At 43.9% G+C, this 25,573-nt stretch overlaps 1 protein-coding gene across 13 annotated transcripts in view; it reads right to left on the minus strand.

Moving 5' to 3' along the window:
* Nucleotides 1–18,060, minus strand: part of RYR2 (ryanodine receptor 2) — an 820,811-nt gene extending 802,751 nt beyond the window's left edge. For 12 of the 13 annotated variants that reach the window (XR_015157121.1, XR_015157120.1, XR_015157122.1 and 9 more), the window contains exon 1: nucleotides 17,654–18,060. Coding sequence is in view for 10 of the 13 variants with exons in the window: in XM_086382784.1 (XP_086238910.1) it covers nucleotides 17,654–17,701 (48 nt within the window). In the remaining 3 variants the exon portion in view is untranslated. The remainder of the gene's footprint in view (nucleotides 1–17,653) is intronic. The other variant, XM_086382785.1, reaches the window with a different exon arrangement.
* Nucleotides 18,061–25,573: the final 7,513 nt, after the last annotated feature.

Genomic DNA, 25,573 nt, shown 5'->3' on the forward strand with positions numbered 1-25,573 from the left:
TCTAACTTGTGCTTGAGTGTTACCACCCTCATCTCCCCTTCTTTCAACCAGGATCGTAAGCAGTACAACCAGGCAAAAAGATGGTAGAGTCCCAGGAGTAGAGAGGAAGAAGTCTCTAGACTATATGGCCCAACGCCTCTTTTCCTTCCATGAATTTCAAAAATCCTCTTCTACATTTGCACAAGAGTAATTTCCTTCTCTAAGAAAGGAGGCAGAACTGGATAGGTGTGATTGGGTAAGTCTGAGTGAGAGCCCATTCTAACATTTAATTCTGGCACCTAAAAGAGTGAAAGGTAGAGTCCTTGACCTTCTAAACTATGAGGATCTCCCATGCCTAGCAAATCCTGGCAGTCCTGGGCCTAGCTGGGCAAGACCAAGAAACAGATAACATGACTGAACACTTCACCTAGTGCGTTACTGGTTGAAGAAAGTTCTTTAAAAAGTACAGACTATGTAAATTTAACTAACATTTGGCATACACATATACATTACATACCTGTGTGTGCTGCAGTGTGCTAAGCTGCTTCAGTTGTGTCCAATTCTGTGCGATCCTATGGTCATAGCCCACCAGGCTCCTCTGTCCATGGTATTCTCCAGGCAAGAATACTGGAGAGGGTTGCCACGCCCTCCTGCAGGGGATCTCCGCAACCCAGGAATCGAACCCATGTCTCTTACATCTCCTCCATTGGCAGGAGGGTTCTTCGCCACTAGCACCACCACTAGAAAAGGTAAGATGTGCTGTATCTAACTTGATAGAGGCAAAGGTGATATACTTTTATCTTAATTATGTGTCTGATACATGGTCAGCATGCAGTGTGGCTAGTTGAGAAGATCCTATCTCAAAAGGAGTTTTCTTTTCAGACCTTGTTGTGCGCAATGATTGAGGCCCTGAAGAGATTAAGACAATTCTTTGTTGTTAAGTGCAGACATCTGTTGAAAGCTTTTACTTTTATATCACTGATGTTAAGTATGAAACCAACTGGGATTTGCATACTTAAACGCTATATATACTTACTGCTCAAATTTTTTTTCAAAACAGATCTTTGCAAGCTATAAATTGTATCTGTGGTGTGCTGCCAATTAAATTAACATGTAAGCTTTATGGGAATTAAAATATCTCAGAAAAATGTAAATTGCTTAATTATCTGAAAAATTACTGAAATTGACATAGCCAGCTAAACTACGTATCACAGTAGGAGAGCCAAGGGCAGTTGTTACCAGAAGAACCATTTTGTCTTCTAAGATATTTTGACATGTTCCCCTGATCTGAGCTGTCAGAAAACCGTTCTAGCATATTCCATTTGCTGAAAATTATTTGTGAAAACGTACATAAGCCCTGCAATCTTTTTGAATCAGTAGCTATGGAAAAAAATAAATAAAGCCACTAGCGAGATGAACTTCTCCCACTCGTCCTAATGGATATGCTAGGCTGGATTATTTAATCACCAGCACCATGCAACATCCAAACAAAACACGCCCAGCTTAGGATCAATGAAGCTCTAAGTTTAATTGCTTACTGCAAGGTTCCCAGCAGAAAATGAAAGCTTTCGAAGCTAACCTGAAACCAAATGAAGATAGTGTGTGCGCTCAAACGAGGCAAAGTAGTAAGTAATTCTCTGCTAAAAGAGAGGATGTGTCCATGTATTTGTGTGCACAATTATGGCAGCAGGTGGAGGGCGGGGCAGTCTCTAGCCTGACCCGTATCTAGGCCGTTGCTCCACTGAAACCATCGATGGATTACGGGCTCTCCCATAAGGAAAAAAAAGGGGGGGGGGGCGGGAATAATCAGTAGCTTTCTGTCAACCTTGCTTCCCCCTCAAGCTACCACCTCTCCTCCTCATCCTCCTCATCAATCGATGATATCTACCTGTGTCATCTAACTCTGCTTCCCACGCCCTCCTTGTCTGAGAACCCATCCATTTCCGTGGCTTTGCTCTCACACCAGTGGTATCCAAATCTTAGGTCTCAGCGAGGCTGTGAGGGAGCACCTGTTCCCGGCCTCTCTCGTGGCTTATAGAGGCCCTCGGCATCCCCCAGCTCAGAGAGGCATCGCTCCAATGCATCTGTCTTCACGTGGTCTGCTCCCTGTATATCTCCACATCAGCTTCCCTCTGCACGTGTCTCAGTCCAAATTTCCCCCTTTTTATAAAGACACCACGTCATACTGGAGTAGAGCCTACCCTTGCTGCTGTGCATGCTGAGTCATGTCCAACTCTTTGCAAACCCATGGACTGTAGCCCAGCAGGCTCCATGAGATTCTCCAGGTAAGAATACTGGAGCAGGTTGCCATTTCCTCCTCTTGGGGATCTTCCTGACCCAAGGATTGAACCTGCGTCTCCTGTGTCTCCTGCATTAGCAGGCAGATTCTTCACCACTGCACTACCTGGGAAGCTCCAGAGCCCACCCTTATGACCTCATTTTAGCTTCGCTACCTCTGTAAAGACCCTGTCTCCACATTAAGACCACATTGTGAGGTCCTGAGGGTTAAGACTCCTATTGAAACATTTGGAGAGGGATGTAAATCTAACTATAACATACCTTAAAATCAGGATGTCTCAAACTAACCCCACCACCTTCCCCTAAAACGTGCACTTGGACCATGTTTGTTTGAGTCTCCCAGGCTCATCCCTATCTTTTGCTTTTCCTCACATCGAATTTGTTATCAGTCAATCCTGTACACTCTTCCTCCAGGACAGCATCTCTTAAGTCTTCCCCCTCTTTTTCATTCCCACAACCACCACACAAATTCAGGCTGAATTACCTTGCACTGAGTACATGGTGACTGTCCTTAATAAGCTTCTTAGCTCTGGTCTCTCTCTGATCTCGCTATATCCCAATTTATTTTATAAATTGCTGCCACATTAATCTTCCTGACAGACAGCTCTGACCCATTTCCCTCACGAGAGAGGAGGAAAAAAAAATAATAACTTCAAGAGCCTTTCTTACCTTGTAAATTCAGTATAAATCCCTGTCCCTGGTGGTCTCAAGTTCCCACCCTTCAGGGATTAGCCCAGCCCACACTCTCACATCATCTCTTTCCCAAACATGGCCCCATGTATTTCCGGCTGTTTCCATCAGAATCCTGCCAAGAAAAGAAACAGCAATCTCAAAGGGCTTCTTTAAAAGGCACTGAAGGAAGAGATCAAGGAGTGAGCATGGAGGGTACTGGAGCCCAACAGAGAGGGAGAGACACCCAGTGACCAGCCACAGTGGGAAGCTGGTACCAGGCCTCCATCTGAAGCAATGAGCAGAAGTGATGAGAGCTCCCTGGCACCCAGCAGAAACAAGCACCTCCTGGACACAAAGAGGTCAGAGACGAGTGAAAAAAAGCATCGAGGATGAGAAAACAGAGAGTACCAAGCCACTGCCTCTACTTACATCCCTTCTCCCCTGGGATCCTGTCTGCCCATCTCCCCAGACTAATTCACCAAAATCCTATCCATCTTTACGGGGTATATGAGTGACATGAAAGATAATTCTTTCCTGGGAAAAGCAGCACTCAAACAAAAACACACATGTGTTTAAGATTTACTGAATTCATAATTAAATGAAAGCACCAGTGTGACATTGCCACATGTTCAAAGGAAAATCCAAAGAACATATGAATATATGCATCCATCAGGAAACCCGAAATGAATGTGCTTGCTGCTGCTACTGCTGCTAAGTCACTTCAGTCATGTCCGACTCTGTGCGACCCCATAGACGGCAGCCCACCAGGCTCCCCCGTCCCTGGGATTCTCCAGGCAAGAACACTGGAGTGGCTTGCCATTTCCTTCTCCAATGCATGAAAGTGAAAAGTGAAAGTGAAGTTGCTCAGTCGTGTCCGACTCTTAGTGACCCCATGGACTGCAGCCTTCCAGGCTCCTCCGTCCGTGGGATTTTCCAGGCAAGAGTACTGGAGTGGGGTGCCATTGCCTTCTCTGATGAATGTGCTTGCTGAGTGCAAAGCTGCTCAGTATCCACACCTGCATGCCACCAGATACAATCTGCATTTTCTCTGATCAAGAATCCAAGATCCAGGAACCATTACCATCAGTTTTCTACAACTTAAAGAGTTGTAAAATAGCTCAAAGTTGAACGAAAGGTAAAGATAACTCAAGTGAGGGACTGATGGAGAACAGGGAACCCATGATTCTTTTCATTATTGGCCAAATTTAGTCTTTCACAATCTTCCCTGACTACTGGAAGGGAGGAAGAAAGGAGGAAAGGAAAGAAAAGGGTTTTGGCATCAGAAAGACCTTGGGCTCACCACCACCATCACTTACTCATGAACTGACCTGAAGTAAGTAATTTCACTACCTACAGCTCAGTTTCTTGATCTGTACAATAGCAATTAACTGCTTTATGGACTAAATGAATTGCTCTGGGAATCAGATGAATGGTGGCAATCCTGAGCCAAATAAATGGTAGCCAACATACCTGACGGAGAAGGCGATGGCACCCCACTCCAGTCCTCTTGCCTGGAAAATCCCATGGCTGGAGGAGCCTGGTAGGCTGCAGTCCAGGGAGTCGCAAAGAGTCGGACTGAGCGACTTCACTTTCACTTTTCACTTTCATGCATTGGAGAAGGAAATGGCAACCCACTCCAGTGTTCTTGCCTGGAGAATCCCAGGGACGGGGGAGCCTGGTGGGCTGCCATCTACGGGGTCGCACAGAGTCGGACACGACTCAAGTGACTTAGCAGTAGCAGCAGCAGCAACAGCAGCAACATACCTGAGGTCCTTTCGTTTTCCATCACTACAAATCATGGAGTTAGACCAGAAGCTCCTTTTCAATCTGAAAACTGTGTGACTGTAAATGCTGTCTCCTCCATGAAGACTTAGACCATCATCATTACCAGACATGGACCCCTGCTTCCTCAGCATCTTCTCCCATACCAGTTCTCTGTCTCATGTCTACTTTGTAGTAGAACATTTACTCTCTCCTTATTCCCCGTCCAACCCACCACACATAAGAAACTCAGGCCAAGGGGGAGAGAAGGGATGGATTGAGAGTTGGGGATTAGCAGATGCAAAGTATCACACACAGGAAGGATAAACAATGAGGTCCCACCGTACAGCACAGGGAACTGTATTGAATATCCTGTGATAAATCATGATGGAAAAGAATATGAAAAAGAATGTATGTATGTATAACCGAGTCGCTCTGCTATACAGCAGAAATTAACACAACATTGTAAATCAACTATACTTTAATACAATAAACTTTAAAAAAAGAAACCCAGGAACAAGCTCAGATATTTTGGAGTTCTAGCACACAGAATGGCCCCTGGTACACAGTAGGTACTCCACAAATATTTCAAAATGAACTCAAAGAAAAGATTAATCAAAACCACAGTGAGCTAAATAAAAAAAAGGAAGATATGTACAATGGCAAAAAAAAAAAAAAAAAACAGAGAACTATCACATAACCCCACTAGAATGGCTTTTCTCAAAAAGATAAGAAATAATAAGTGTTGGTAAAGATACAAAGAAAAGAAAACTCTTGTGCAATGTTGGGAATATAAGCTGGTTCAGCCACTATGGAAAACAGTACTGAGAATCCTCAAAAAAATTAAAATAGAAAGAACTACCATATGATCCAAAAATCCCACTTCTGAGTATTTATATGCATGAATCAAATACACACACAATGAAATATCATTCAGCCATAAAAAAGAATGAAATCTTGCCATGTGCAACAATACAAATGGACCATGAGGGTATTAAGCTAAGTGAAATAAGTCAGACAAAGACAATACTGTACGATCTCACTTATAATGAGAAACTAAAAACAAAAACAAAACCACCAGACTCACGGAGAACAAATTGGTGGTTGAAGACTTGACTCATTGGAAAAGACTGTGATGCTGGGAGAGTTGACTCATTATCTGATGCTGGGAGGGATTGGGGGCAGGAGGAGAAGGGGACGACAGAGGATGAGATGGCTGGATGGCATCACTGACTCGATGGACGTGAGTTTGAGTGAACTCCGGGAGTTGGTGATGGACAGGGAGGCCTGGCGTGCTGCGATTCATGGGGTCGCAAAGAGTCGGACACGACTGAGCAACTGAACTGAACTGAGGGAGGAAGGGGGGGTGGTGGCAAAATGGATGAAGGAAGTCAAAAGGTACAAACCTCCTTGATTTTAGTTATGAAATAAATAACTCCTAGGAATATAATACTAGGGGCTTCCCTAGTAGCTCAGACGGTAAAGCATCTGTCTGCAATGCAGGATACCCGGGTTCAATCCCTGGGTCGGGAAGATCCCCTGGAGAAGGAAATGGCAACCCACTCCAGTATTCTTGCCTGGAGAATTCCACGGGCAGAGGAGCCTTGGCGGGCTACAGTCCATGGGGTCGCTGAGAGTCGGACACGACTGAGCAACTAACACAGGAATACAATGTAAAGCATGGTGATTACAGTCAGTATGATATTACTGTATTGTGTGTGTGAAAGTTGCTAAGACAGAAGATCTTAAAAGTACCTGTTGCTGTTGTTCAGTCACTATGTCATGTCTGTTTGCAACCCCAATGGACTGTAGCACACCAGGCTTCCCTGTCCTTCACTATCTCCTGGAATTTGCTCAAACATGTCCATCGACTCGGTGATGCCATCCAACCATCTCATCCTCAGTCACCCCCTTCTCCTCCCGCCTTCAATCTTTCCCAGCATCGTGGTCTTTTCCAACGAGTCAGTGGCCAAAGTATTGGAGCTTCAGCTCCATCCGGTGGCCAAAGTATTAAAGCTTCAGCTTCAGCATCAGTCCTTCCAATGAATATTCAGGGTTCATTTCTTATAGGATTGACTGGTTTGACCTCCTTGCAGTCCAAGGGACCCTCAAGAGTCTTCTCCAGCACCGCAGTTCAAAAGCATCAATTCTTCAGCACTCAGCCTTCTTTATGGTCCAACTCTCACATCCATATATGACTACTGGAAAAACAACAGCTTTGAGTAAATGGATCTTTGTTGGCAAAGTGACATCTTTGCTATTTAAACGCTGCCTAGGTTTGTTGTAGCTTTTCTTTCCATAAGCAAGCATCTTTTAATTTCCTGGCTACAGTCACTGTCCATAGTGATACTGGAGTCCAAGAAAATAAAATCTGTCACTGTTTACACTTTTTCCCCATCTATTTGCCATGAAGTGATGGGACTGGATGCCATGATCTTAAGTTTTTTGAATGTTGAGTTTTAAGCCAGCTTTTTCACTCTCCTCTTTCATTCTCAAGAGGCTCTTTAGCTCCTCTTCACTTTCTGCCATTAAAAGTGGTATCATCTGCATATCTGAGGTTGATATTCCTCCAGCAATCTTGATTCCAGCTTGTGAGTCATACAGCCTGGCATTTCACATGATGTACTCTGCATATAAGTTAAATAAGCAGGGTAATGATACACAGCCTTTACATACTACTTTCCAAATTCTGAACTAGTCTTTTGTTCCATGTTCAGTTCTAACTGTTGCTTCTGGACCTGCAAACAGGTTTCTCAGGAGGCAGGTAAAGTGATCTGGCATTCCCATCTCTTTAAGAATTTTCCACAGTTTGCTGTGATCCACACAGTCAAAGGATTTAGCATAGTCAATGAAGCAGAAATAGATGTTTTTCTGGAATTCCCTTGCCTTTTCTATGATCCAAAGGACGTTGGCAATTTGATCTCTGATTCCTCTGCCTTTTCTAAATCCAGCTTGTATATCTGGAACTTCTCAGTTCACATACTATTGAAGCCTAGCTTGAAGGATTTTGAACATTACCTTGCTAGCATGTGAAATGAGTGTAAAAAAGTTCCTATCACAGGAAAGATCCTATCACAGAAAAAAATATAAAATCTTTACATATGGTGATGGATGTTCAACCAAACATGCTGATCATTTTGCAATATATACAAATATCACTATCATTATGTTGCATATCTAAAACCAATAAAATGGTATTTGTGAACTGTACCTCAGATAGACAGACAGACAGATGGATGGATACTAAAGCAGCCTCACAGGGAAAAAAATAAAGAAAAGACAGGACACTGGAGCAGAAAGGGATGGGACCACAATTATTGCTTCTCCTTTCCCAATTCATTCATCCTCTTTTGCATGAGTAGGACTCAAGCTGGGCTGATATTTGCAGGCTTTCCTGAGCGATGCACTTCTCTGAAGCAGCAGCGAGACTTTTAAACTCAGTAATAATACCCCGTCTTCAGGAGATGATGGTCCCCTTTACTGTCACAAAGAGGACAGCAGCAGAACTGGAGGCTTTAAGCTTCTTTGACAGCCATCAATCAGAAACAGTTCATTCCAGCTTTTCATTTGCCTGTGACTCAAAAGGAAATGTTCTCCTGACATGTCACTGAACCTACAAGCCAGAACTTGTAAGCCGATCATAACTCCCAACAATGGGCACCATCTTAAAAGACATCATGTCAGATGTGTCCAGGACCAAAGGGGATGGAGGGAATATTCTATAACGAGAGAGATAAAAGAGTGCCGAGGATTCAATTCAGTGAGTGTGGGCGAGTGTCTGTCCCTGCTAACGTTTTCAAGTACCCTAATCATCCTTCAATGTGCTGTTCTTCTCTGAAAGGACTGTGTTCTACCCAATGGGATCATAATTGTACGTGTCCCTGAAGTACTTTATGATCAAAATTTGGTAAAAAGAAATATGGAATATTTTGAAATATTCCATAAAATAAATATGAAATATCTTTCTTTCGTGTGTGTGACCAAAATTTCCACATGAAAATGTCTTTGTGTGTGTAAAATAAACACAGACTTTCAGTTCAGTTCAGTCGCTCAGTCATGTCCGACTCTTTGCAACCCCGTGAATCGCAGCACGCCAGGCCTCCCTGTCCATCACCAACTCCCGAAGTTCACCCAAACTCAAGTCCATCGAGTCAGTGATGCCATCCAGCCATCTCATCCTCTGTCATCCCCTTGTCCTCCTGCCCCCAATCCCTCCCAGCATCAGAGTCTTCTCCAAATGAGTCAATTCGCATGAGGTGGCCAAAGTACTGGAGTTTCAGCTTTAGCATCATTCCTTCCAAGGAACACCCAAGGCTGATCTCCTTTAGAATGGACTGGTTGGATCTCCTTGCAGTCCAAGGGACTTTCAAGAGTCTTCTCCAACACCACAGTTCAAAAGCATCAATTCTTTGGCGCTCAGCCTTCTTCACAGTCCAACTCTCACATCCATACATGACCACAGGAAAAACCATAGCCTTGACTAGATGGACCTTTTTGGCAAAGTAATGTCTCTGCTTTTGAATATGCTATCTAGGTTGATCATAACTTTCCTTCCAAGGAGTAAGCGTCTTTTAATTTCATGGCTGCAGTCACCATCTGCAGTGATTTTGGAGCCCAGAAAAATAAAGTCTGACACTGTTTCCACTGTTCCACCCACTGTGCCCTGCATCTGCCTTGGCTCCCCAGTGAGAGTTAAGTTCTTCTTCAAGAAACTGGCAAATACTGACGATTGCCTGGTGACAGTAGGTGCCAGGCACTGTTGCCTAGTGGAGGTCTCATCTGGGCACACGTGTTAGTGGTTCTTGCTCTGTGGACAGAACTCTGCTTGGATAATGGGCACGGAGGCAACTCTGAACACCCCAAGTCAGTAACATGGAAAACTTCAAGTTTCGATTTCCAGAAGAAACATCATTGTAGGACTCTTACTGGGCCACTGGAAGCAGGAAGAGCAGCTTTTTATCTGGGCTTTGAGGCCAACTATCTATAATGTTTAGGAAATCCCAGAAATATGGGTAAATTCTTTACCAGCCCAAGGAAAAAAAAGGGAAGCCAGAGAAGCACTTTAAAGCTGAGATGCTGGAGAGCAAGACATCACTACGAGTTTAGTTGCTGATGCTGTGATCCACAAAGATGAAAATACCCAAAGACCCCCAGAATCATCCAAAGTATGCATGTCCAATATTTGTTCACAGAATGTATTATTAACATATGATGTTCTATGCTTCTGCTAAAGGGCCCTTTATTTGTCTATGAACTTCTAAGCAGCCAATGGTCATATGAAATTTTTTTTAATCCACAATAATAGCTGATGTGCTTGTTATACATAGCGCATCATAGGTACAAAATATATATTTGTTGAAAGCATAAGGGAAAAAAGATATAGAAGAAACTATCCTTCAGCTTCTAGATTTTGAATCTAATGCATTTGTTTGACTGTTTATTACAAATAAATGACAATGGATGATATTGTGGGGAAAAAAATGTGATGGCCAGTCCCAGGGCAAGGTTTTATTACACTCATTCTTCTAAATGGTTTGAGTCTGGCTGACCCCAGGACTCTTCACAAGACAATGAGCCGCTCAGAGGTAAACAATTCCCCGTTTTTTAGTTCCCAAAAGAATTTTTATGGGACCCTCACCAATCCCAAGGTTACCCAATCACTTAATGGCCAAGTCCCCATCCCAACATTCTTCCCATAATTAATGAAGACGAAAATAAGTGGATAAAATCTCTCCACTAGATGCTCCTGTGATGCCCAGGAAATCACCTCACCATCTAGAAGCTTCTCATTTGAAGAACAGATTGTGAAATGAACCCAGGGTCTCTCCTGGGCAGCCCCTATCACTCAGACTCACTTAGCCCTTCCTCTATTCCCCTTCTTGCTTCGTTCACGTGTCTCAGTCACTTTCCTCTCATTATTTCCTCACAAGGGTGAGACCTTGCATGATGGGGAACCCAAGTAAGGTGTCAAGAATCAGATTATTCTGATTCAAGGAGAGAAGTCAGACTGTGTGTGCCCGGAATTCAGAACCAAGGAGTGGTGGCAAGGAACACAAGGGGGTTAAGGGGATGCAAAGGCAGGAGGATTCAAGGTGAGCTGCAGTGGCTGGGAAAGGGGGAATGACGAGGGCTAGCACAAGTGCTGGGGTGTGAAAGAAATCTAGACCTGAGCTAGGTGGCCAGGGAAACAGTGACAGGAGGTGATGACAAATAAAGAATGAGAGGAACAAAAAGAACTGAACTAATGCGCTTAGTATCTTTAGGTTTTCAGGAAATTTTTAAAAAACTTTCATGAGCCCCTAAACTAGGTCCTGGTGGACTCAGGTGCTTTTCTGGAGATTAGGATCACTCTGGTATGTTTAAGCCAGACCCACTGGCCAATGCACAACCACTGGGAAGAAGAGCCACTGGGGGACAGAATGCACACATACTCAGGATGGTGTGTACAGAGTAGGAGGGGATGGTGTGTACAGAGTAGGAGGCCTGTTAAAACAGGCCGTAGGCAGCTGGAAATGAGAGTCCAAAGGCCAGCAGATCTGGGAGGGTTTCTTCTTTGCAAAAAAACAGCACTAGGAAAGTTCGTGTCATTCCTTTGGCTCCCAGAGCTGGATGAAGCCACAGTTACGCTTTTCAAACTCTATTACCCCAAGGATCCCAGACCGTGAGGCACAGATAAGCTCACGAAGACAGAAGAGTGAGAACTAGAAATAGGACAGCATCTTTGGGGACAACTGAAGATTTGGAGTAGACAAAGTGAAAAGAACCCCAAAAAAGTGTGACTGGAAATCTACAAAAATAACTTAAAATGTATCCTAGCTCCAGAGGCAGACAGAGGAGCTTCCAAAAGGAGAGCCAGGTTGGTAGAGTTGGTGAGGTCTCAAGGAACAGGATTGGGGGGAATATTTAGATTTGGCACAGAGGAGGTTACTGTCATATCATCTACTCAAGTGATTTTAACACAAGTGAGCTAACACTTACCTGGAGTGGTGGAGACAAGCAGTGGGTGAAGACCACATCTTAAGGAGTTGAGCGGTGAAAGAAGGCTAGGGTCAAACAAAGGAATTTTAAGACAGAAGAACTTAGCGTGATTCAAGATTGACCAGAGGGAACAAGTGGAGAGGGAGGCAGAGAAAGGATGGAATGCATGCAAGATGCCCATCGTGGACCAGCGAGCAAGTACTGTACTGAGATCTGAGACATAAGCGGGATTGCAACTTTAGAAAGGAAGAAAGAAATGTCCTTGTCAGCAGCTAGGACAAGAGGCCAGATTTAGACAATGAACCCTGTGAAGGCGACAATAAGTCTAAAATGGAACAGGTGGACTTAGATCTACTGTACAAAGAATGCTGTGCTAATAATCCAGAATTATGAGCAATTCTTCAGAGATTGTCACATACTTTGCCTTACTCTAATGCTGCTATCAGAGAAGACAATGGCACCCCACTTCAGTACTCTTGCATGGAAAATCCCACGGATGGAGGAGCCTGGTAGGCTGCAGTCCATGGGGTCACAAAGAGTCGGACATGACTGAGCAACTTCACTTTCACTTTTCACTTCTATGCATTGGAGAAGGAAATGGCAACCCACTCCAGTGTTCTTGCCTGGAGAATCCCAGGGACGGGGGAGCCTGGTTGGCTGCCGTCTATGGGGTCGCCCAGAGTCGGACACGACTGAAGCGACTTAGCATCAGTAGCAGTAGTAATGCTGCTATTATGGGCTGAATGTTTGCATACCCTCAAGTCTCCTGTGTTGAAATCCTAACTCCCAAGGGGACAGTATCAGGAAGTAGGAGAGGTAATTAGATCATGAGGGTGGGACCCTTGTTAATGGTGTTAGTACCCTTACAAGAAGAAATAGACTCACAGACTTAGAGAATGAATTTATGGTTACCAGGAGGGAAAGGATGAGGGGAAAGGATAGTTAGGGAGTTGGGGATCAACATGTATACACTGCTGTATTTTACATGGACATCAACAAGTATAGCACAGGGAAACTCTGCTCAATGTTATATGGCAGCCTGGATGTGAGAGGAGTTTGGGGGAGAATGGATACATGTGTATGTATGGCTGAGTCACTTTGGTGTCCACCTGAAACTATCACAACACTGTGAATCTGCTAAACTCTAATATAAAATGTTTAAAAATAAGTAAATAGAAGAAACATAAAAGAGATGATTTTTCTCTCAGCTATATGAGGATACAACAAGAAGACAGGCATCTCAAACCAGGAAGAGAGTCCTCATCACGTACTAGATCTGCCGGCACCTTGATCTTGGCTCCACCAAACTCCAGAACCATAAGAAATAAATGTTTGTTGTTTAAACCACCCAGTCCCTGGTATTCTATTACAGGGGCCTGAACCAAGACAGTCACTAATCTGCAGTGTGATGCTGGGCCAAACCATTTCACCTCTCTGAGCTTTTCTTTATCTGCATAATGACAGGGGAAGGAGACACAGGGAAAGACAGGGTAATGTATTCCAATAGTCTCTTCCTACCCAAGTATCTCGGCGTTTCTACATGTGCTTTTTCCATCTAATTGTTCCATGCCAGCCTCTAAATCTTTGCTTTGCAATTATAATTGCAGACCACTTATTTTCCTTACACTGAATCCTTAATACCTAGCATCATGCCAGGCACATAGAAGGTATTCAACAAACGTTTTTTTAAATTAACAAAATCTCCATAATGGCAGAGTTTCGGGAGACAAATGCGTGCCTTGTCATCACTCCCTCTTCCCCAAGGGCTATTTACAGAAGCACAGTCACCCAGAAGTTGTAATCCTTTCTCTGGCCATTCAGCCTTGATAAAAACACTTATCTAAAGCCAAAGGACAAACAAGATGGAATGTCAAGTAAATTAGTGCCCTAAGTGTTTCAGATCCTGCCCTTCCTGCCAATGTGCACACACCAATTTCTAGATTAAGAAAAATAAGTGAAAAAAATAAGCCTGGGTCGGCTTTCCAACAGTTCCTTGGGAAAAGAAAAGAAAAGAAAATACCACAGCGCATACCTACTGATAGCTCCTCATGCCTTCATTATCAAGGGAGCAAAAAGTGCTCACCCAGAATCTGGTTTGTACTCTGTGACATTCCCATAGCTAAGAAAACTGACTGTGTCTCCTCTTCACTATAAACCAAAAACACACTTCAGCAGCTGATAAAGCAGGCTTTCTCTCCTGGAAAAGACATCCACCTAAGATCTGAGTTTTAGTCTTGGTTCCACACGGCTGAGCAGCTGACTTTGTACAGTTAACCTGCCTGGACCTCTATAAACTGGGGCTACACATTCCAGTCTGATCTATTTCCCTGAGTTGTACACTGGCATTTACACGTTATAATCACTCTTGTGGCTCAGCTGGTAAAGAATCCGTCTGCAATGCGGGAGGACCTGGGTTTGATCCCTGGGTTGGGAAGATCTCCTGCAGAAGGGAGTCTACCCACTCCAGTACTGCAGCCTGGAGAATGCCGTGGACTATACAGTCCCTGCAGTCACACAGTCGGACACAACTGAGCGACTTTCACTTTCTTTCACCATTAATTGCTGAATCCTTTCTGAGAAGCTTCCTATCAACAGCAAGTCAGATGTGGAAGCATTGAGAAGAAATTTATGGTGAAATATTTCATTCTGCAAAGGAAGACACATTCCTATCGGAAGAAATTCTGCAACCTGGATTAAGTCTGAAGTCTCAACCTTTGCATAAATGCAAAACTACAATACACAGCACACCCCCAGAGTAACTCCTCTGTGCTTACACAAAATGAAAGAAAAGCGAAGCACTTAGGAAAAATCAACTCCGGTATTTTACATCATAGTTTGCTTACAGTTAAGGGATTTCATCATCGCTATTCTGGTAAGCTAAGGATATTTTTAAAATAAAATAAACAACACGTCCCAAATCATGGTTGTGTGTGGAAATGATAGTGAATAAAATCCATTATGGGCTGAAGATGTATTTCACGATAGGATTCTTCTAAGTGTCCAGCATGTTCAGCGTTTACATGTATATATTCTTAATTTCTCTCACAGATAAACATATCATAGTAGGCTTGCTTCTAGCTGGTGGGAAAGCCACTGAATGGATGATAATCTTTCATCTGTGTAAGCGTTTAAGAAGAATATTAGCAAACTCACAACTGCATAATGGAAAAGAGCTAGGAGAGAGACCAACAGGGGCTAAACAGTGACAAAACTCCCCTTTACAAATGAAGAATTAATTAACTGATTAATTAACAGCAGCAGACATAACTCAGGGACAGAATCCATTCAAGGCTTTACTTTTGCTTCTTTTACAGTGATCATAAACCTCTGCAAGAAGAAGACGGAAGAAGAAAATCTTTCTGTGGACACCAAGATGCCAAAGATTCAACAATGCACTGCTGTGCTTGAATAAAAATCCAAGAAAATATTTAAGGTGCTCTACTCAGAATATACGATATGTCTGGTCAAATTCACCATTATGGCCTTTTAATGACTAACAGTTTGACTTTTTTTTTTTTTTTTAAGCAGGACAGTTATCCATAATCTGTAACCATTTTATGTAGATGCGCAGGTTGTTAATACTCCCTGGGCTACCAAAAAAACAGAGAAAAAAATGCTCCCCCCTCAAAAAGGGTAAGAACTACATTCTCTCCATTCCTACTTCCATTAACATTTCTGAACCAACAACATTCTCAGATTAAGAGAATAAAATAGAAAGGAGCAAGGGCAGACAGAGGAGTGAGAAAAGGTTTGAGAGATTCTGTATTAAAACTAAAATTTAGGGGGAAAGGCATGTTTTCCATTTAGATGTTCATGCCACACCACACCAAAAAAATTCCCCTGCTCCACCAAGCTACCTCCTTCAAGGTCATTTATCATCAGCACAACAGCCTACGGATGTTTTATTAAAAGAAAAATCCCAGCCTAGGACTGCCAGATCTCTACCCAGGACCCACTTATCAAAGGTGTCGCTGGGGCTGACAGGCAGCTGTCCAGGGGCACAGACTTAACATTACTTTATATGTACAGAAGCCCATCAGCAAGCACATTACCTCGGTCCCCATTAAGTATTCTGATAACACCACCTCCATGAGCTCCGCTTAACATTTAAGCCTACAGGAAGGCCTTGAGTGCACAGAGCCTTCCAAAATTTTCTAGCTAATTTTAACCCTATGGAGTATGAAAAAAATTGAACTTAGAGATTACACTGCAACTAAATATTTTACCCACCCAAACAAAAGCTTTCACGGTACTGAGAAACATCTTTTCATGTGGCTTTTTATTAGTTATTAGAAAACCATATAGACAGTTTTCCACTAATAAATAAATAAATAAATAAAGGTAAACTGTCTCACTAGTAGGCTTAAAATACTCCTGATGAGCAAGGTTTTCCTGAACTGGTTCTTTAGAGCTGGGTGGTGGAGCAGTAGTACCACCAAGAGCATATGTAATGGTGCATGACTCGCAGCTATTAGATCAAATCACTGGCCAATCTGACGTGTACCCTGGATTTTATTCTTTCTAAAGCCCCTACCCCCCAAGCAAAAATGAGTGCAAAAAAAAAAAAAAAATTAGAAGAGCTAAATGGAAAAACAGGCCACTTAGAACGCTCTTGGACAAATGTACTGTTTTCACTCGTTCAGGACCCAAATACATCATCTAGGCTCTTTTTGCACCCAGAAGTTGCTATCTGGTTAATATTTCAAAACCTAAGTCTCGCTCTAATTGTGTGTGACTGTGGGGTAATTGTAAGTGGGCAGCGACAGCTTTTTCACTGTTGGGGAAAGAAGAGACTGGAGAAGCTGCAGTCTTTGGCGGGGGGATGGGAGGTGGAGGGAATCCTGGAAGGGAATATCCTTCGGAGAGGAGGAGGCAAGTGCAGGGAAAGGAAAGACCCAATGGATGCTGTAAACGCTAACCCGGCGATTCTTAACCAGAAGTTACGACATTTTCTTTTGCCAAGGGGCTCTCCAGTCCCAGCTTCGAGGGGACCAAAGCCTCACCCAGGGAAGTATCTGCAGCGTTCGGACAAATCAGCGACAGGAAGGAGCAGTGCAAAGAGGTACTTAAGGAGAAAAAATTTTATTAGTGTGAAGCCAACCTTTCCCTGCTGCCACTCAGTATGGAAATTCCGGACAGCCTCCCTGCCCTTACACACACGCGAACACACACACACACACACACACACACTTTGCTGCACTCAGTGTTCAATAAGCCAACATTTAGAGAACGACGCGTTCGCGAGGTCCCCCGCCGCCCCCGCGTGCGCGTGCACAGACACTCACTTCCCATCCCTTCCACGTTCTGCGAGCAGTCTCAGCACCACCAACGGCCCAAACCCAGGCACCTCGATGTCCACGGAGACGACTCTCCCTCCCCTGAGCAGCACCTCGACTTGGGGGCAGTCTCAGGACACGTCCTGCACCCGCTTCCCCGACCCCCGCCACGCCAACTAGGCGAATCCCCGGGTTGCGTGACTGCGCGCGGGTCTAACCCGAAAGCCGAGAAACCGCGCCGCAGCGGAATTCCGGGCAACAACCGCGTCCCCGCCGGTCCCCGCTCCCCACCGGCCACTCAGTCTGCACTGTGCCCCCGGCTGCCCCGAAAGTCCCAGCCTTGCCGACCGGTCAGGCTGGATCGGCAGCCCCCGGGTCCCCAGACTCCCGGGGCTCCGAGGCTCCCGATCTCAGCGCCCCGGGACCAAGCCAGTGCGCCGCCGGCCGCTCTTCGCGCTCCGGCCACGCTCCGTCTCCGGGCTTTACACACGGGCGCACAGACACGTACCTCCCTTCCCTCGCCCCAGCACGCACACCTGCGCCCCCCGGGAGTTGCCCGCCTCCTCCCGCATCGCCGGAGGCAGCCCCCTACCCGCCCGCGTGTCCCACTGCCGACTGCCGGCCAGCGGATGCCCCGGCTCCCTCTAGCCGCCCCCCCTCCGGGGGAACCCGAGACGCGCGGCGCTTACAGTTCGCAGGAATTGGATCTCATCCTCGCCCTCGCCCCCATCGGCCATGGCTCTGCTCCTTCTTGCAGGGGCCGGCTCCCGAACCCCGCGGAGCCCGGCGTCGCTGGCGGTGGCGGTCCCTCGCTGTGTCCCCTGCTGCTGCTGTTCCTGCTGCCGGGAGCCGGGGGCGGGAGGGGTCCGAGGCTGCTGGGTGCCGAGCGCCAGGCGGTCCCCGCCTGCAGAGCGGAGGAGGAGGCCGGCGGGCGGGGGCGGCGGAGGCGGGAGCCTCCCTGCGCCGCACTGTGCGGGAGGAGGGCGACCCGGCCCGGAGGACGCGGGCAAGCGGCCCCGCAGCCCCGCCGCGCTGGCTTCGCGCGCCCCGCCTGCCGCAGGCGGACTGCTCGGCCCCGGCTCCTCCGAGCGAGTGCGCTGAGCTGGCGGAGCCCGGGTGAGTGCCGCGGTGGGGGCGGGGAGTGGGGGCGGACGGGCGGGGAGGAGCTCGCCGGCTCCCCTCTGCTGCAGGTAATCCGCAGCCCGCTCCTCGGGGCCACCAAATCCGAGGCCCAGCGCCGCTTACTGGCCGCTCCGGGTATCGGAGCCGGAGCGCACCCGATGAGCGCGCAACCTTCCACCTGCGCCCTTCTGTTTCCCTGGGCTCCTGCACCTGCGGCCTCTGACCTTAAACCTGCGCTCGCGATTCCTTCTCCTGTGGGAGCAGAAGGGACTCCCACAGTACTTTCCGCGGCACTTCAGATTTCAGGCAAGAATCATCTTTCACCCGGATGCCCGGAGCGGATCACCTCCAAGTAAAGGTGATTTTTAAATTTAGATTAGCTCTATTCCCCGATCATCATGAGAATTCTTTAGGATCTAGTGTCGGTGCACCATGCTCCTCACAGATCAGACACACAAAATGCATGATACATAGAACTGTAACAAACTCATTCAACAAATACATGATGAATGCCAGTGCCCGATACTGGAGTATAAAAAGACCGGACGGAGTTTATTAGAAGTGCTTAACTATGGATTGCGATAAGCTATGAGATATCAGTATGAATCATTGAGGCCGTCTAAATTCGGAATTGGTACTCTCTGTCCTCACTATACAGCCATTTACTTCTGAAGAAAGTCGAGCATTGTAGTTCCCGCAATCCTCCGTGCAATTACCCACCAAATTGCCGTTTTAACAAACTGCTGTAAGAAAACGCAGGGTCTGAGACAATTTGGACAGGAAAGCACTTATCTCTTGTTCCTAGTGCACGATCCCTTCATTTAAGATACTTTAAGTATATGCAAACCAAAGACTGCAAATGCCAATCCTCCAAAGATGCAGACGCTGTCGGGTGAAGGTTTCTCATCAGTTTACCTACATTGCACATTTTGCAGCATGTAACTAGTTACTAAAATCTGCATAGTAGATTCTATGCACCTTATATCCTATTTTCAGCTTTCATGAACTCTATACTTACTGAGCCAGTTTTGCATATTTCCAGTAGAATGAATAACATAAAGAATATACCTATAAATACTGTCCCTCTTGGTGAGATTAGCAATGCTCTGCTCTATCTTATGATACTAACCATATTACCAAAGTTTTTGACATATTTTTGTATATTGACCCATAATGACTAGCCAATTCTTTCTTTTTCTTAAGATTTTTTTTAAATGTGGGCCATTTTTGAAGTCGTCACTGAATTGTTACAATACTGTTTCCGTTCTTTGTGTTGTGGTTTTTCCACCAAGAGGCATGTGAGATCCTAGCTACCCCACCAGGGATTGAACACACACCTCCGCATTAGAAGGCAAAGTCCCAACCACTGGACCACCAGCAAAGTCCCAAAGACTAACCAATTCTTAAAGCATAATTTACATGAATGTTTACTCCTCAGTTCAGTTCAGTTGCTTAGTCGTGTCCGACTCTTTGCGACCCCGTGAATCGCAGCACGCTAGTCTTCCCTGTCAATCACCAACTCCCGGAGTTCACCCAAACTCATGTCCATCGAGTCGGTGATGCCATCCAACCATCTCATCCTCTGTCGTCCCCTTGTCCTCCTGCCCCCAATCCCTTGCAGCATCAAAGTCTTTTCCAATGAGTCAGTTCTTCACATCAGGTGGCCAAAGTATTGGAGTTTCAGCTTCAGCATCAGTCCTTCCAATGAAAACCCAGGACTGATCTCCTTTAGGATGGACTGGTTGGATCTCCTTGCAGTCCAAGGGACTCTCAAGAGTCTTCTCCAACACCACAGTTCAAAAGCATCCATTCTTCAGCACTCAGCTGTCTTCACAGTCCAACTCTCACATCCATACATGACCACTGGAAAAACCATATCCTTGACTAGACGGACCTTTGTTGGCAAAGTAATGTCTCTGCTTTTTAATGTACTGTCTAGGTTGATCATAACTTTCCTTCCTGCTGCTGCTGCTGCTGCTAAGTTGCTTCAGTCGTGTCCGACTCTGTGCCACCCCATAGACTGCAGCCCACCAGGCTCCCCCGTCCCTGGGATTCTCCAGGCAAGAACACTGGAGTGGGTTGCCATTTCCTTCTCCATTCCTTCCTAGGAACCACTAAATACACAATCAGGGAATCTCACAAAAAATAAAGTTCTGCATGAGAAATGGTTTTATTCTGAAATTGGCTCTTCACTTTATGTTAAATAGTTTGATCTTCCAAATTGGTGACGTATCAAATAACCTTTCCCAAGTATTTTATGCAAAGCTATGCATAGACAGTTTCCTAAACATCCATAGTTTATGTGCCTTCTACACATATGTTCAGTAAAATACTATAAAAACTCTAATTCACCAGGTTTTCATTTTGGCATTTTAACTAGGCTGTAAACTTTTCTAACAAGAGCTATATTTAGTATTTCACTACTTCTCTCAACATAAGCGATACATAATGCTAAATGGCCTAAGTACCCAATGATTATCATTCACCATATAGAGTCTTCAACAGAAATAGAGAAGAGGATGGTTATAAAATAGAACATTTGAAAGAGAAGCACGTATCCCATTGTTCACTGCAGCACTATTTACAATATCTAGAACATGGAAACAACCTATATGTCTATCAACAGATGAATGGATAAAAAAGTCGTGGTACATATACACAATGAAATATTACTCAGCCATAAAATAAACACATTTGAGTCAGTTTCTAATGAGGTGGATGAACCTAGAACCTATTATACAGAGTGACGTGAATCAGAAAGAGAAAGATAAATACCGTATTCTAATGCATATATATGGAATCTAGAAAAATGGTTTTGAAGAATTTATTTACAGGGCAACAGTGGAGAAACAAACATAGAGAATAGACTTATGGACATGGAGAGAGAGGGGGAGAGGGGGACATGTATGGAAGGAGTAACATGGAAACTTACATTACCATATGTAAAATACAGAGCCAACACGAATTTGCTGTATGGCTCAGGAATCTCAAACAGGGGCTCTATATCAACCTAGAGGGGTGGGATGGGGAGGGAGATGGGAGAGAGGTTCAAAACGGAGGGGATATATGTATACCTATGGCTGATTCATGTTGAGGTTTGACAGAAAACAGCAGAATTCTGTAAAGCAATTATCCTTCAATAAAAAAATAAATTCATTCTTTCTGAAGACCTGCCTCTTGAGAAATCTGTATGGAGGTCAGGAAGCAACAGTTAGAACTGGACATGAAACAGCAGACTAGTTTCAAATAGGAAAAGGAGTACGTCAAGGCTGTATATTGTCACCCTGCTTATTTAACTTATATGCAGAGTACATCATGAAAAACACTGGGCTGGAAGAAGCACAAGCTGGAATCAAGATTGCCAGGAGAAATATCAATAACCTCAGATATGCAGATGACACCACCCTTAAGGCAAAAAATGAAAAAGAACTAAAGAGTCTCTTGAGGAAAGTGAAAGAGGATAGTGAAAAAGTTGGCTTAAAGCTCAACATTCAGAAAACTAAGATCATGGCATCTGGTCCCATCACTTCATGGCAAATAGATGGGGAAATAGTAGAAACAGTAGCAGACTTTATTTTGGGGGGGCTCCAAAATCACTGCGGATGGTGATTGCAGCCATGAAATTAAAAGACGCTTACTCCCTGGAAGGAAAGTTATGATCAACCTAGACAGTACATTAAAAAGCAGAGACATTACTTTGCCAACAAAGGTCCGTCTAGTTAAGGCTGTTGTTTTCCCAGTGGTCACGTTTGGATGTGAGAGTTGGACTGTGAAGAAAGCTGAGTGCCGAAGAATTGATGCTTTTGAACTGTGGTGTTGGAGAAGACTCTTGAGAGTCCCTTGGACTGCAAGGAGATCCAACCAGTCCATCCTAAAGGAGATCAATCCTGCATGTTCATTGGAAGGACTGATGTTGAAGCTGAAACTCCAATACTTTGGCCACCTGATGTGAAGAAATGACTCATTGGAAAAGACTGTGATGCTGGGAAAGATTGAGGACAGGAGGAGAAGGGGACGACAGAGGATGAGATGGTTGGATGGCATCACCAACTCAATGGACATGAGTTTGGCTGAACTCCGGGAGTTGGTGATGGACAGGGAGGCCTGGCATGCTGCAGTCCATGTGGTCGCAAAGAGTCGGACACAAATGAGCGACTGAACTAAAAAAATACATAAATAAATAAACAACATTTTTGTGAACTGTAAAGCACAAAAATAGAATACTGTAAAGTTTATGGGCCTCTAGAGTACATCATGAGAAACGCTGGACTGGAAGATTGCCAGGAGAAATATCAATAACCTCAGTATGCAGATAATACCACCCTTATGGCAGGAAGTGAAGAGGAACTAAAAAGCCTCTTGATGAAGGTGAAAGTGGAGAGTGAGAAAGTGGGCTTAAAGCTCAACATTCAGAAAATGAAGATCATGGCATCCAGTCCCATCACTTCATGGGAAATAGATGGGGAAACAGTGGAAACAGTGTCAGACTTTATTTTTCTGGGCTCCAAAATCACTGCAGATGGTGACTGCAGCCATAAAATTAAAAGATGCTTACTCCTTGGAAGGAAAGTTATGACCAACCTAGATAGCATATTCAAAAGCAGAGACATTATTTTGACAACAAAGGTCCGTCTAGTCAAGGCTATGGTTTTTCCAGTGGTCATGTATGGATGTGAGAGTTGGACTGTGAAGAAGGCTGAGTGCCGAAGAATGCATGCTTTTGAACTGTGGTGTTGGAGAAGACTCTTGAGAGTCCCTTGGACTGCAAGGAGATCCAACCAGTCCATTGTAAAGAAGATCAGCCCTGGGATTTCTTTGGAAGGAATGATGCTAAAGCTGAAACTCCAGTACTTTGGCCACCTCATGCGAAGAGTTGACTCATTGGAAAAGACTCTGATGCTGGGAGGGATTGGGGGCAGGAGGAGAAGGGGATGACAGAGGATGAGATGGCTGGATGGCATCACTGACTCAATGGACATAAGTCTGAGTGAACTCCGGGAGTTGGTGATGGCCAGGGAGGCCTGGCGTGCTGCGATTCATGGGTTTGCAAAGAGTTGGACACGACTGAGCAACTGATCTGATCTGATCTGAATCCTCTATTAAGTGTATAAATACATGTTTGATAGTGATCCATATTTATTTTTTAAGGAAAACTGAAGCAAACATAGCACCCAAGTGGTGGTGAGTATATGGGTTTAATTTTACTTGGGATACTCTGATTTTTTAATATATTTTATAATCATAAAAATAGAAATGACTTTTAGGAGAAAACTACTAAAGCTGTTAAAAACTATGGGAAATTTTTACTTACATACTGTATTTAAAACACTTTTTAAAATTTGACTATTCTGGTTGGTTTCATTTGTGTATAATTTTCTATTCTCTTCTGATCAGTTGTAGCAAGAAAAATTTTTTTGATGGAAAGATCATAGAATGATAGCATGAGAACTAATCTCAATTTTAAATATGACTTTTTTAAACATTTTGTATTAGAGTATAGCCAATGTATAGAGTATAGCCATTGTGGTAGTTTCAGGTGAACAGGAAGAGACTCAGTCATACATATACATGTATCCATTACATACATGTACATACATACATACATGTAGCCATACATGCACATATATCCCAAATCCTCCTCCCATCCAGGCTGGCACGTAAAAATGAGCAGAGTTCCCTGTGTTATACAACAGGTCTTTATTGGTTTTTCATATGAAATATAGTAGTGTGTACATGACTTCCCCAAGTCCCTAACTATCCCTTCCCTCCAGCAACTGTAAGTTCATTTTCTAAGTCTGAGTTTCTGTTTTGTAAGTGGAAACAAATATAATTCAGATACAGCTTAACGCTTATGTTCCATGTCTTTAATTCTTATTATAGACTTAAGTTACGAAAGATTAGCAGTATACATTTTCACAGACGCAGAAGTCTGGTTCATAAAATAGAAAAAATATTTTGTTTATGTAGAACATTCATAAGTGTCCAATAGTTGATATCTATGAGATTTGTAATTTTTATAAAATATTTCTTTTTTAAAAATGCATATTACATGTAATAGTCTATTTTGCTTTTTGCTACTGAAATTTATTATCTTAGAATTGCTTTATTGGAACTGATGTTGTGTTTCCCATAACACTCCATTTCAGGTCTTTATTAATTATAATATAACACAGTTTAGAGGATAATGTTTCCATATTTGTAGTCCAAATTTAGGGAGTGTTTTTCTCTATGACCCATTTTATGTCCTATAAGAGAAGGGGAGAAAACCATATTTCTTTTTATTTTTTAATTAAGTTTTTTTTTCTACAGTCACCTAATTAAGAATGAGCCAGCACAGCTCACTGTTCACTTGGCAGAACTCTAAACATCCTTAAAGGAGAAAAAATTGAAACAAATGTAAAGTTTTCATTTTGCCTTCCAATTTAACAAAGCTTACTGGTGATGTATACAGGCATTAGAAAATTACCTTGTTCTTCAAGGTTTCTATTAAAATCAGCTCTCAGCTTCTTTCCTTAAGGTCATAAAAATTAAAGACCTTAACGTGGAAGTGAGCGTCTCTGGGATTTCAGTAGGTCGTTATAAATTTAGGGTTGGAGAGGGCCTCTCACCTTAAGGTTTAGCCCTTTCTGCATTAACTCAGATTTCCAGTTTCAATATTTCCAGAAAAGGTTTCATAGCATTTCTTCTAATCCCCTCTCAGAATTTAACAGACCAAAATTTCAGAAAATGGCCCCTTTATTTACATCTTTATTCTGTGTATTCTAAAATACTATAGTCCCTATGTGTACCTGAACCAGAAAATAAACCCCAGTAGACACCAGGTACTCACCGCAAGCTGGCCTCCGGGGGCAACAGAGCTGGCAGTGACATCAAAGATAATGATGGTGATGGTGACGATAAAAGATCAATGACTACTGCACTCGGGCACCTTATTTTTATTGTTTCTTTTCATCAGCAACATCATTTTAGAGAAAAGGAGGCCAAGATTTACGAAAGTTAAGTAACCTGACCAAGATCACAGACTGCTACATGATAAGGCAGGGGTCTGAGGAGGCCAAACCTCTGCTCTTTTTAACTGTTTTGGTCTGATACTCCTCCCAGATCCCAGGGTGGAAAACAAAGAAGAGTCTAGACTAGCAGGAACTAAAAAAGGCTCTGGCAGTCCCAGGAGATTTATTGCTGGTTTCCAGCCAACGTTAAGGGTCCTGCTAGCTCTTGGAGTGCCAAGTAAATTCTGGAGGAGACAAGGATAACTATATGCTCAGAAATAAAATCCAACTCATGACCTTCCCCATAGTTTGGATATTTAGGGGAAATCTGTTTTTGAAGATTTGGAAATTATTCATCACCATCTCATCAGCTCCCTAGATTGAGCTTAAGATTATGATCTAAAAATTATGAACTTCCAGACTATAATGAGTATTCTGATATCCAGGGTCAGGATTGAACTGAATATGGATGACAAAAAGTGAAGGCTGACCCTACAT

The sequence above is a fragment of the Bos grunniens genome, chromosome 28, assembly GCF_055505025.1.
Source record: "Bos grunniens cultivar Pamir isolate PY7600 chromosome 28, Bosgru_T2T1.0, whole genome shotgun sequence".
In the NCBI taxonomy this organism is placed as follows: Eukaryota; Metazoa; Chordata; class Mammalia; order Artiodactyla; family Bovidae; genus Bos; species Bos grunniens.